The sequence below is a fragment of the Parasteatoda tepidariorum genome, chromosome 8 (genome assembly GCF_043381705.1).
Source record: "Parasteatoda tepidariorum isolate YZ-2023 chromosome 8, CAS_Ptep_4.0, whole genome shotgun sequence".
NCBI classification, from domain to species: Eukaryota; Metazoa; Arthropoda; class Arachnida; order Araneae; family Theridiidae; genus Parasteatoda; species Parasteatoda tepidariorum.
This window is the reverse complement of record NC_092211.1, coordinates 72,404,342-72,417,470: the sequence shown is the minus strand read 5'-3', so window position 1 is coordinate 72,417,470 and position 13,129 is coordinate 72,404,342. Positions and strand designations below refer to the sequence as shown.

The 13,129-nt window shown below is 33.3% G+C and overlaps 1 protein-coding gene across 14 annotated transcripts in view; it reads left to right on the top strand.

Annotated features, from left to right (window-relative positions):
• Positions 1 to 7,029, top strand: part of LOC107448675 (voltage-gated inwardly rectifying potassium channel KCNH6) — a 347,084-nt gene extending 340,055 nt beyond the window's left edge. For all 14 annotated transcript variants that reach the window (XM_071184212.1, XM_071184214.1, XM_071184215.1 and 11 more), the window contains 2 exons: positions 1,901 to 2,051; positions 4,949 to 7,029. In XM_071184212.1, the coding sequence (XP_071040313.1) occupies positions 1,901 to 2,051; positions 4,949 to 5,233 (436 nt within the window). In that variant the 3' untranslated portion in view covers positions 5,234 to 7,029. The remainder of the gene's footprint in view (positions 1 to 1,900; positions 2,052 to 4,948) is intronic.
• Positions 7,030 to 13,129: the final 6,100 nt, after the last annotated feature.

Here is a 13,129-nt window from a genome sequence, read left to right as displayed (position 1 = left end):
CTCATTACCATTAGTTATAGATTGTGCTGAAAATGATTTTGTGAATTAATATGTAAAACCAGTAGGGTTGTTTTTAAAAAAATATAAATTTTAGTCCATAATACATATACTCTCTTCTCTCTATATAGGCAAAGCATTTAGGTATTATATTTGAAATTAATTATTGCCACAACAAGCATTGTTGCTTCTAGTAAAATAGAAGAGAATAATTTTTAAAATTGGTCTTAGATTAAGGTCCTTGAAAATTTTGTTGAGGTCCTTGAAAAGTCCTGGAAAGTCCTTGAATTTCAATCTCATCATAGAGTGGGAACCCTGATTTTACATTACTTGTAGTAGTCAAATAAAACTTCCAAATGTCAAATAAAAGAACTGAGAGAAACATTCTGTAGATCAGTGTTTCCCAAAATGTGGTACGCGTACCCCTAGGGGTACGAGAACAGTATAGCGGGGGTACGCGTTCTTATGCGAAATATCTCGCAAAAATGAAAATTTCAAAAGATTTTATTTAAAAACAAAACTAGGCATGAAAATTTGCGATTAAGTATTTTTCTATTGGCCATTTTTTGCAGAGTTAACAGTTAATAATTAGTGTTGTCAGCAGCCAGTTGTGATTTTTAACTTTTGTGCAGTTTTTTTTATAGTGAAAAATACATTCATTTTTTTATTAGTAGTACAAAGCGTTACGGAAAATTTAGAAAGGGTACACAGAAGTCATAAGTTTGGGAAACACTGCTGTAGATGATAATTTACTTTCGTTTTCTACTTCCTTAAATGTTTTATTTTTTGCGAATATAATTTTTGTCGGACTAGAAATAATTATTTAATAATGTGCAACAAAAAGTTCATTAACAATTGGGAGAAGCTTTTTAAAAATCTTGAATGATTCATCAATTAAATTAATATCATACTTAATTGATACTGTGAAGGTATATGCTAATAAAGGAAATCAGCAAAATGCTATCCTGTCAGAAAAATATGTGCAATTGATTTTCATCGGAATCCATAATTGAATCTTATTCTCCAATGGCAATAGTAACAATATGATAAGAAAAAGAGGTAACAAAATAAAAGAAAAACAATGAACGTTAAGGAATATCCTGTGATTGTAATAATATAGCTATGTTTTTTTACTGCCTTGACCGTGAGAAAACAAAAATATGAAAAGAAGAAATGATATTAACAAGATCGCACAAGATCTTACATTATATAGTTATGTGAAATGTATGCGTTACCTTTAAAGAATGAGATCCGTTATTTCATTAAATAACGGATCCAGTCAGTGGACGATGAACCATAAATAACATTTGATATAAAATATTATTTTCTGCTGAGATTATGTTTAACTGTATGAGTTTAGCTTAAGAAAGTTTCCTTTTTTAGACTTAGAAACTTTAAAAAACAAACATGAAATGCTTCATATTGTTCCAGGAGTATTTCATGTTTATATTTTTAAGTTTCTAAGTCTTATATCTATTTTTAAATGATAAAACTAGCTGCTGAAATGAAAGTGGTGTAAAACTTAATTATAAGGCAATGTTTTTTAATATCAAATGCAAATGTGCATTCAAAAACACAATTCCTCAATCTCAATTTTACACAATGCTATCGTTCACACAGAACAAGAGTTCGGTGAACTGGGTTCGTTCGCATCTACCTTCGCATGTTCGTTCGCACCTTTCCTAACTGGGCATTTGCATTGCTCTATATTTGTGATTGATAACTTCGCGGGTTAGTCAACTGAGGCATAATTTTAGACGCTATTTCGCTCATTTAGTTAAGGTAATTTCAAAGCACAGGTTCCTTTAAAATTTCAGTTCACTTAATAGTTTGCCCATAAATAGTTTCTGGTATGGCCTTTTAACGATGTCAAAACATCTATAAGTTTTGTAAAATATTTCAGGAATCAAGATCAGGAGCCTCTGTCAACTGTTCAAGATTCAGAGCTGGACGAACAAACAGAAAGTGCGAAATGTTCAAGAACAGTACCTGCAACACCTGCCAGCGAGAGGCTGCATGAACAGCCAACACGATGTGCCTCACAACCTCTAGAGGTAAAAGAAATTTATATTAAAGAAATTACTTAAAGAAACTTCAATAATTAATCGATCGATAGTAATATATATATATCGATTGGTATAATATATCGATTGATTAATTTTACCGATAGTCCACAATTAATCAATCGATATCAGTATCAGTTATCCGAATTTCTTTTTTTTTTATTACATATTTTGAAATTGAAAGTAATGAGAATCAAAAATACTGCTGCCAAATTTTAAATTGTAGCATTCGTAAAGTGTGAAAAAGAAACAGTGTATAGTTAACATCCTACTAACATTGCAATCTAATTATTATTTTTCAAATGGAATTTGCAATTTTATTTATATATTTGTTAGAATGTTTACAAACTTTAATGAGTAATAGGTTGGACAAATTTTCGCCTCTCTTTTTATCACAGACTAGCTGAATAACGTTTGTAAAAAAAAAGTCAATAATTAATCAATCGATATTAGTATCAACACTTACACAATCATGTACGGAACTGAAAGCCGTGTGACTACACAATTATATCTGTAAAAATTAATTAAATTTCTTTTTATTATTATTTGCAGCCATTTATGATGGCTTTACCTTGATAAAGAAAGAACATTTTCAGGGTTGAACTCTTTAAAATAAATATTAACCTCATTCAGTATCATTTATCACGAGAAATGACCCTATCGAATATTGATAACAGCCAACACATGGTAATCTATATTTACCACAATCAAGCATTTTTCCTGGTGCATTAGCCCTTAAGTAAGTGGCTAAATACTTTTTTAATTCAATTAACATTAATTTCTCATTCTTTCGGTTCATAGAAACACTTTTCTAAAGCGTCTTCACTATAAAGAAAATAATCACTGGATTTCTGATTTGCACATCACTGCTTTTCTAGGGTGAGATAATCGGAAGAAAAAAGAGGGTCATTCACCATTAATCATTAATTAAAAACGCGATAATACGGCAACTATTACTAAAACGACTGACCATTGGGGTACAGAGAGTGCAATTTTAGACTTTCGTCTTGCTCTCTCGATAGAAAAGGTTTTGCTTTTATGACTTCCGGAGCTGGTACCCCCTGAAGACGTCAGCTTTGGTTATCATGTTTATCCAGTTTTTTTCATTGTTTCATTTGTTTCAATTTCCTATTAGATTCACTGCTGCTAAGTGCGTTTTTTCCATTGGAAGTATTATTGCTTTTAATTGCTTTAAAATTTTGAATTCTTTACTCCCTATGAAAGCAATTCACACTGTTAGCGTAAAAAGAGATACCAAGCTTTTTTTGTGCCTTCATTGCTTATTTAATTAGTTTGCAATGCTAATTTTAGTTGGGACAAGGTTGGTTAAATGCTTATTATTAAACCCATATGTTTTTGTTTATTTTATCAAATGATATCTTCAATTGCGAGAAATGAGAAAAATGAAGTTAGTTAGCAATGAGAGTAAATATATTTGCGAGAGAATAAGTGGATGACTGATTAAGTGTATGAAAGAATTAAAACTTATTTGAAAAAAAGGTTTCTTTTACAAAATTTTTAAAAAAAATTTTCAACTTGATGCTTATTTTTTAAAATTTATTAAAATCCAAAAATAAGAAGTAATCAACTGAAAAGGGACATTAAATTTTCAACTGATATTTATGTGAAAAGGAGATAAAATCATTCCTCTTGATTTTTACACTGATCTAAACAGTCCTTGTAAAGTAAACAAAAATAGTATATAAGTCCAAATGGATTAAACTAGACAGTAGTCAAAAGTTTGGAACCCTTAAATCTGAAGTTCACTTTTTTTCATGTATCAAAAGAGCCATATTTTAGAATTTTAATTACTCTAGAACTACTTGACTCATTCCGTTCAAATTTTGGATTTTGTGATTTAAAGTTACATAGTTTAAAAATAGTGTAAAAATTTGCATGACTTACAGTTCAAATTTTCTTCGACTATTGTTAAATAACATCAAGTAGTAAATAATTAAACATTATTTTTTACATGAAATCATATTTGGAAAAAAAATTTATAATTATATGCAAAAAAAAATTTCGATTCGCTTAAGAAAAATTCAGGGGAGATTGAGGATCCTATTTTCCAGATTAGTCCTAGCCCCCACACATCGGAAGTCAAAAATTCAAATCTGTCAACAACAACAAAAAAGTTGCATTCAGAGGTAGTACATTTTAACATCTGATTCCGTAACTCATTTAATAGTTGACACTAATTAATTATCAGATTTGAGGTCAACTTTTTCAACCATTTGAAGCCTGGTTTCTTAAGAGAAGCGTCTTCTCTGGGCGTACCGCTGATGTACCGCTGACGACAACAAAATACTGTTTTGTTAGCTCAGCTTGAGCAGTCGGTCCAAAACAGACATTATCTCGCATTGCGCATGCGTTAATAGCGCAAACAAATATTTATTTTGAATTTGTATTGATTTTCTTATTGTCGACCAGAGCTTTAGAGAGCAAATAATGACTTTGGTTAAGAAAAAATACATTATAGCTTAGCTAAATGAAGAAGAAGAAGCTATATTTAATGTTAAAATCAAAATCTTGACTGATTCCAAAGCTCTGTTGGATGTTGCCCGCTATTGCTACGGTCGTTAACGTCACGTTGTAATCGGACTGCAGTTGATTTGAACGTCAGTCGTCGGTCAAGCTGAGCGTTTGATGAAGTATGCTGTCAAAATGACCAATCAGAGGTTAGCGCTCTCTTCAAACTGGCGTTTTATAACTCCGACCTGTCCTAAGAAACCAGGCCTTCAGATCGACACCTAGTGCATGAAAATCCTATCATTAGAGCAAACGATATTAAGGATGGACACAGCTTGATTTCATTGCATTCATATTTTTTTATTGTAAATCATTCTTAATTATCTTCTAAGAAAGAGCTTACATTCTATTTTTTTCAGCGTCCAAGGCTCCGGATGGTCCGCCTCAACAGGCACCTTTCCGCAGAACAGGGTGATCCTTCCTCTCAAGAATGGGATACACCGGGAGACGTGGTAGGAGGGACAGCAATGGCAGCCGTACAATTGCAACAAGGAACTCACCTTCCAGCGTCCACGGCAGCCCACATCAGCTCCTCCACGTCTGCCCTGTACTCATCTCTGAACACTGAGCAATCCCCAGAGAGGAAGACCACCTCCTGGGACGATGTCTCCAAGAGAGCAGGACCCCAGTCATCTGATGTGTAAATAATGTAAAGTTACGAATTTATTCGAGTTCGCCGTTGGGTTTTTATTTTTCTACCGCCAGAGCCTTGTGTGTGTCTATAGACAGTGCCTGAAACTCCTTGGTTGCTAGACTACAGGGGGACAACAATAACAACAGTGGCGTAGCTATCTCGGACGAAGGTCGGAATAAAGTTTGGGGCCCAATGCCATACTGACTATGCACATATTAAGTACCAGTAAGCTCTAGTTACTACCACACGCGCAAAAAATGCACCCGCCTGCAACCGCCATAGCTACGCCACTGTTCGGAATCCAATAAAAAACAAAAGGGACATGAGACGATCTTCAGTTCCTCATCAAAGCCCCATCCTAAACTCACCCTTGTTCAGTTCCAGGTTGCCTTGACAAAATATATATAAAAATTAATTGAAAAGTTTAACAAAAAATAATTAATTAATTCAATCCGAGAGCTGGTCCGGGTCTGTGTGGAAGACAAGACGATTGAGGCTGACTGCAAGGATGGTGGATTTCCACACTCAGGGAATCTGAAGAACAAACCCCATATCAGGACGAGTCACATTTTTTCTCTAGTCCACGGTCTGTGATAAGTTACGTGTGGTCCTCATAAGGGGGTGCTACCTACTGCTGGAATGCGCATAGCTGTGATTTTTTTTTCTTCTTCCTACGCTCCTGCTAAGCAAGAGTGGACGGACCGATTGACTGAACTGCTCTCAAATTGTGTAAATATTATACATAAATCTATGCAAATATATACTAACACGTATATATGTTTGTATACATAAACAAATATGAATACATACATATATATGGTCCACTATTAGGTGCTGGCCGCAGCGTGGGTGCAATACTTCTAGCTAAATCAGAAGCTATAGACAAGTAGGCACGTGTAGAGCACAAGTGTTGCCCCACGCATTTTTTCATACTATGCATTTTTCATGGCTTTCAAAACGCCAGGTGCAATACATAATCGATGAAATAAATCCGTTTCCTCTCTCAGCTATCTACCATAGCAAACTCCAAATGCTTTTCTGAATACACTCTTCACATACCAGCAGAAAATTCAAATTTTTTTGAAAAGAAAGCAAATTCCGAGAAAATTATAAAAGGGGAAAAAAATCAAAGAGAAATTCCTTCAGCCAACTTTAAATAGATATAATAATAATATTTCTAATCACCGACTTCTTATAATGAACGGCCATGTTTTTACTTGCACGCTCTCTGAGAAATAACATATTAAAAATAATAAGAAACAAATATTCATTATTTAGCATATTAGCTGACTTTATTCTTAAACTTTCCCCCCGAAGAAAGTTATTTTTAATTTTGTTGACTCGGGGAACCAATTCGCCTTGACTGGGCCATTGCACAGGTCATCTTTAGGGGCCTTCCAGTGCATGCGCTGATATTTGATGCAAACCTTTAAACTTTGCACTTTTCCTGCCTGCTTCCTTACTTAAAACTAATACTATATATAATACTTTCACCCATCTTGTACATACGTTCGTTAAGTACTAAGAGAATAAATATTGAAAAAAAAGCTCCATTTTTATATATAAATTGTTACATATTTTACAACAGACCGTTAGACTTATGGTGCATAGAAGAAAAAAAAAAGAGACAGCGAGCCATGTGATTGGCTGACGCTGCTATGCTAACGCCGTGGCCTTCCTTTCAATGTTAGCGAACTGTTTCTGTTGCAAACCCTACATCTATTTTGTTAAGAAATCATAAAGCTTCATCCCATTTGGTTCTCAAAAAACGTTCTGTATAATAAAGAGACCTATGCAACTATTATACTCCTTTGTGGTGTCTTTATTTCATTCACACCTTGCAAACACTTACAATATCTATATTTAGCATTTATTTATTTTTTTCGAAAGACCTAGAGTTTAGGACAACATAAATTTATTTCCATCGACTAGGATCCAACCAGCAAAAACAAACTGCCTGTGATGTACCTTGACAAAAGGGAGTGGTTATCTCATTTTTATTGCAAGTACCCATATGTAGTAACGCATTCTAGACTTTATTGCAGTTCCTCAATTTATCCTTACCTCCATTTTGGTATACAACCATAGTGTACAGTGCCCAAAATAAAAAAACGGACCACCCTTAATAACTTTTGATCTAATGATCAGATCTTCACTTTCTAGGACTCATTCTTTATGATTCGAAGGGGTGAACCTCAAATATTCTAATAATTATTGTCGACGATATTTTAAATTAGGAAATCGGACTCAAAAACGTACTTTCTCTGAATAAACATACCTTCTTCTCCACAGATTCAGATTTTTGACCCCCAAAATATAAGGGGTAGCCGCAATATGAGAATTATGGTCTCAATAGTTAGGTCGAGAGAGCGGTCCAAAGTTTAGACATTTTAATGTTAATTTTACTTTTTGCGTATTTCGCCATATCTAGGAAAATTCTTAAATGAAAAAAAGGCGTATTTTAAAGATTCGATTTCGCTATTCGACCGCTTTCACAACAATTTTGTATTTTCCCTTGCAAAATTATATTCTTTAAAATAATGTTAAAAAAAATTATACAAAAATTTTTCGACTAAAATTAAATTAAATAATAAAAAATAATAAATATTTATTAAAATTTATTTCTTACGTGGAATTATCTTTAGATAAAAGAACTTTATAATTGAGTGCAAAAACGTTTCAATTCGGTTTAAAAGTTCTCGAGATATGGCGAAATATCCAAAAAATAATATTAACATTAAAGGGTCCAAACTTTGGACCCTTCGACCAAAGTAATGGGACCATATTTCCCAAATAGCGACAACGCCCTATATTTTGGTGGCCAGAAATCCGAATTCGTTGAAAAAAAGATATGTATACTACTCAGAAAAAGTATGTTTTTGTGTCTGATTTCGTAACTTGAAATATCGTCTACACTAATTAATTAGCATATTTGAGGTCACCTCCACGGGAGTGAATCCTGGACCGTGAAGATCCGAGCCTTAGAACAGAAGTTATCCAGGGTGGTCGGTTTTTTATTTTGCGCACTGTACAACCGAACCTACTAATACCTATGTAGTTGTGGTAAATTGCGAAACAACAAAATGCAATTCAAGCATTGCTGTCACCTATTGAGCCTTACAACTAATATGAATAACGGTTAGTGTTTCTCTTTCGTCTGGATACATCGCATACAGAACCGTACCGTTTGATTTTTGGCAATCCAACTTCAGATCGATGGGTACCAGCTTTTTTCGGAAGTAAAGGCAGTCGGTGAGCAATGGAAACCACATTGGCACGATTATGCCGTTAGTTGCAAAGCTGCGAAGCTTTAACCTCCTCGACTGGCCCACAATGGGCTATTGAGGAAATTTTTTACTTTATACACAACATACAATTTTTTCCCGTTTTCTTTTCGCTAGGGGGCTACAATATTTTCGCTTATGTTAAACTACCACAGTTACAGGTATCAAAATTTATGCATAAATATGGTTATCTTTTTTTACATTATTGTCTAGAACATTCACTCGTTTGTTCGATCGATAATATGAGCTTTTTCATCTACTCTTCACAAACGCTTCCGCCAGTGATCTAAGATAGATGTTTAAAAGTTCTCCGCTGACTCGAAATTTTGTTTTCCTGGTTTAGTTTGCAGATCATAATTATAATTAGAAATCACCCAAAAATGAACTTGCTCTAAATGAACATAACTTTTTTTATGACAAATTTTCAAAAAGGTACTCGATTCGAAAAATGTTTTGCACCTTTTAACAAAATTCGTTTAACTAAATAAAATTTCACACACAAAAAAAAAAAAAAATTTAGTAATCATTGCAATCAATGTTAATGCAAGATGTTTTGGATGATTAAAACCATTAATTTATTCATTTTTATACACTCGTAAACATCGTCATTTTAAATATAAAAAAATCTAAAGTATAGATGAAATAAGTTGAGTAATTTCTGGGACATAAAAATTTAGAACAAAGATTATTTCAAATTTTTGAGCCTCAGAATTTATTCAATCGGTTAAAATTTAAATTTTGACATTCAAAAAGGGAAAATAAAACCTTTTAACCCGATTCTTTTTTGTCATTATTAAATTAAAAAATAATAAATAGTTATTGAAAATTGTCTTTTAAAAAAGAAACTTTCATTGGCAATCGAAATGGGCTACAGATGGAGCAGAACTTTTAACCTACGGCAACACTTTGCATGCTTCCACCATTAGCGTATGGAAAGTCATAGAAGAATGAAGTACGTTAATTTCTGTTTTGATTTTCAAACAGATAAAAAAAAAAATTACGTTAGAATAGTGTTTAAAAGAAAAGGTCCTGGAAATTTTAGAAAATATTTTTGACAATTAAATGCGAAAAATATTATAGTAAGGGAAAACTTACTAGTACATTCGCATCCAACTAAGCGGGGGAGAAGTGGGAAAGAGAGAGGGTCAAAACATAGAACTTTTCTTCTCCCTAGATGGCGTATACATCGCGAATTACTAAGAAACCCAAGATTCTTGATTTGCTGTTCAAGTCCAGTGATATAAAGAAACATACAAAATTACTAAGTAACATAAGGGAACCAAGATTCTGAGTTTCAAATCGTTTTATTATTTTTTGCACTGCGTGATTCTTTTGATTGGAATATTGCATTGTTTGTACACACATTAAAAGTATAAAACATAATTTTAATCTTTTTAATATCATGAATTCTTAATATAAGTTGACAGTAATTTTTGATGGAACAAGAAGGGGGATATTTTGATTTGTTTTCTTTAATAAAAATAATATATATTTTGTTTTTATTCAACTTTAATTTGTTTTTTTAATTATTTTGGAAAAAATTTAGTCTTTTCCATTATTATTTCAGAATAACATTTCATTTGTATTTATGAAAAATGAACGTCTTTTAAATAACAACCTATTCATGCTCTTTTTTTTCCGTGTTTGGCCAACACCTCCTAGAAGAAGGAAGGCCTCAGCACGGATCAATTTAGTAGTCCGATTTAACGAAGTTAACTGCGCAGTAGATGAAAAATAAGAAAGATGACATTTCGTTAGGGCAGTGTTTCCCAAACTTATGACTTTTGTGTACCCTTTCTAAATTTTTCGTAACGCTGTGTACCACTGATAAAAAATGAGTGTATTTTTTACTATAAAAAATTGCACAAAAGGTAAAAATCATAACTGGCTGTTGACACCACTCATTATTAACTGTTAACTCTGCAAAAAATAGCCAATAGAAAAATATCGTAATCGTAAATTTTAATGACTGGCTTCGTTTTTAAATAAAATTTTTTGAAATTTTCGTTTGTTGCAAGTTATTTCGCATAAGAACGTGTACCCCCGCTAAACTGGTCCCGTACCCCTGGGGGTACGCGTATCACACTTTGGGAAACACTGCGTTAGGGGTACTAATCTGCGCAGTGGTTGAAAATACGAAATATGTTATTACGTTTAGACTACTAAAGGATATTTATGGTAAACCGTGTTGAGGCCTGCTCTTATCTAGGAGGTGTTGGTTTGGCTCGAACAATGAAGAATTGCAATTGTCAATTTTAACTTACTAACAACACGAAATTAAAAGAGCATAAATACGTAACCACATAAGAACTGCTCCAAAGTAAAACTGAAAAATTACTAACATAAAGATTTCTTTGACTTTTACTTAACAACTTTCAAATACTGTTTCAGGCATCCTTAAAATTAACTAACTGTATTCGAAACTGTAATAGAAGCATATCAATCTTAAATTCGTAATATTTTCTTCAATTTTATATCATTTACTTCACATTTTCATCAAATTTAAAATATTTTCAAATGGATTATTTCCAATTTATAACCGAAATTTTTATCGCCAGCAGTTTTGAATATCGCGCATTTTGAATGGTAGCATCTTCTTGTTAGAATACACCGAAGTCAAGCATCACTGGCTACGGTCAATGTGCGGGTGGGTGACCACTTGGATCAGTCAGCGTAGGGACCGAGGGTGTACGGTATTGGTCCTCGTTAAACTGTGCTACCGTAAAGTGCTCGACTTCGCGCGCAGGTCGTCGGGCTACCGAAGCGGGGGTGCCATCTGCCATCCCCTCCGCGGAGGATCAAAATTGTGATGGCATGTCTTCGGATCATCCTGCCAATAGCCCATTGTGCAGCTCTAGTGCGACGTAAATTAACAACAACAACTTGTTAGAATAATCAGTTCAGCCCATCGAAGTACCAGAACATAACAAAGAACACTGCCCTTATTTCGAAAAAAAAATAACGAAATATTTATTCTGATTTTAAAAAAAGAGGAAGAAAAAACAATATCGAATTACTTTTGCGATATAGCTAAGCCCCGGCAGCAAGATTACAAACAAAAATCGTGCAGCACTAGCCTGTCAGTGCCAACCAAGAATTCCCTTAAAGAAGTGATTTTTTTCTATATCTTTTGTTGAGCCGCGATGGCTCAAGGGATAGGGCGTTCGCCTTCCAATGAGCCGAACCAACCGGATTCGAATCCCAGGCGATACGAATTCCACATCCGGCTCGCACCGACCACAGTGCTGACGTGAAATATCCTCAGTGGTAGACAGATCATAGGTTATAGTCCCCTTGCCATCAGGCTAACCGTGGGAAATTCTCGTGGTCTTCCTCTCCATGTAACGCAAATGCGGGTTAGTCCCATCAAAAAAGTCCACCACGAAGGCAAATTTCTCCCAATAGTCGATCCAGGAGTTCCCTTGTCTTCTGGATTGGGTTCAAAATTACAAGACTACGAAGTTGAACATTAAACCCATAAAATTGATAGTAAACCCATAAAATTGGGTCGGCTGTTCAACGACGGTTATAAAATAAATTATTTCTTTTTGTTAAAGGAGAATTTTAACGAATGCATATTGACCTTTTTCTTAAAACACGTACCAATGAATTTATTTTTAATTTCAGAATTTGAAAATCGAAACTAAAATAATAGTTTTCTAATAACAAGATGCATTTCAACGCTTCGTATTAAATGTTGTTTTATTATATTCATTTGTTTTTCGTCAATAGTTTCGATATTTTTTTTTATAAAAGTGGTTACGAATTTCACATAATTTACATTCGAAACATATCAGTGAACGAAATACATGGCAGATACCTATTCGCTTTAAAAAAAAAAAATTATCAGTATAAAAATGCCGGATTAATGCATGGAAAAATAGCATTTTAAATGTTGCCTTATAAACAACAATGTAAGAAATACAGGATAAGAGCATACCGGGAAACATCGATGAAAACACCGGGAAACGTCGAAGAAAAAAACATCGATGTAAGGAATACAGGATGCAGGGCAATTATTTCCGGGTAATGACACTTAATCTTTAATGAATAGCATTGATAGGAATACGATTCATTTCTGTTCATGTTTTAAAAATAAAGCGGAGAAATTTACTGCTCATTAAGTTTCTATGTGAACTTTATGAATATTGCTCCATACCAACAAAACAACCCAAATTCGCTGCTCATTAACCTGATATCTCAGTGAAAGGCAGAACAGCGAGAAAAACAATTGAATGTTAAAAAAGTAAACGAATAAACAAAGTAAAAAGAACAAACAAAGATTTTTGGAAAAATAGAAAGTTTTGTTTTACTATAGTGTCGCCCTCTCTAGTCACAATTTTGATCTAGTTGCAATTTAAGATTTTCATGTTCTCAGATAAACGAAATGCGCGCTCTAATTGCACAACTGAATTTTTATAACTTACGCCATTTAATTTTATTTCTTACAATATATTTTACATAAAAACAGATGCAAAAAAAAAACTTTTTAAAAGTAAAGTAATTTAAATTTTAAAAAAAAAGTGTAGTCGTCGAATATAGCTTTAAAAAAATTTTCAATATTGATTTTTTGTAATTATATATATTACATAATTATTTATATTATGTAATTATATATATAT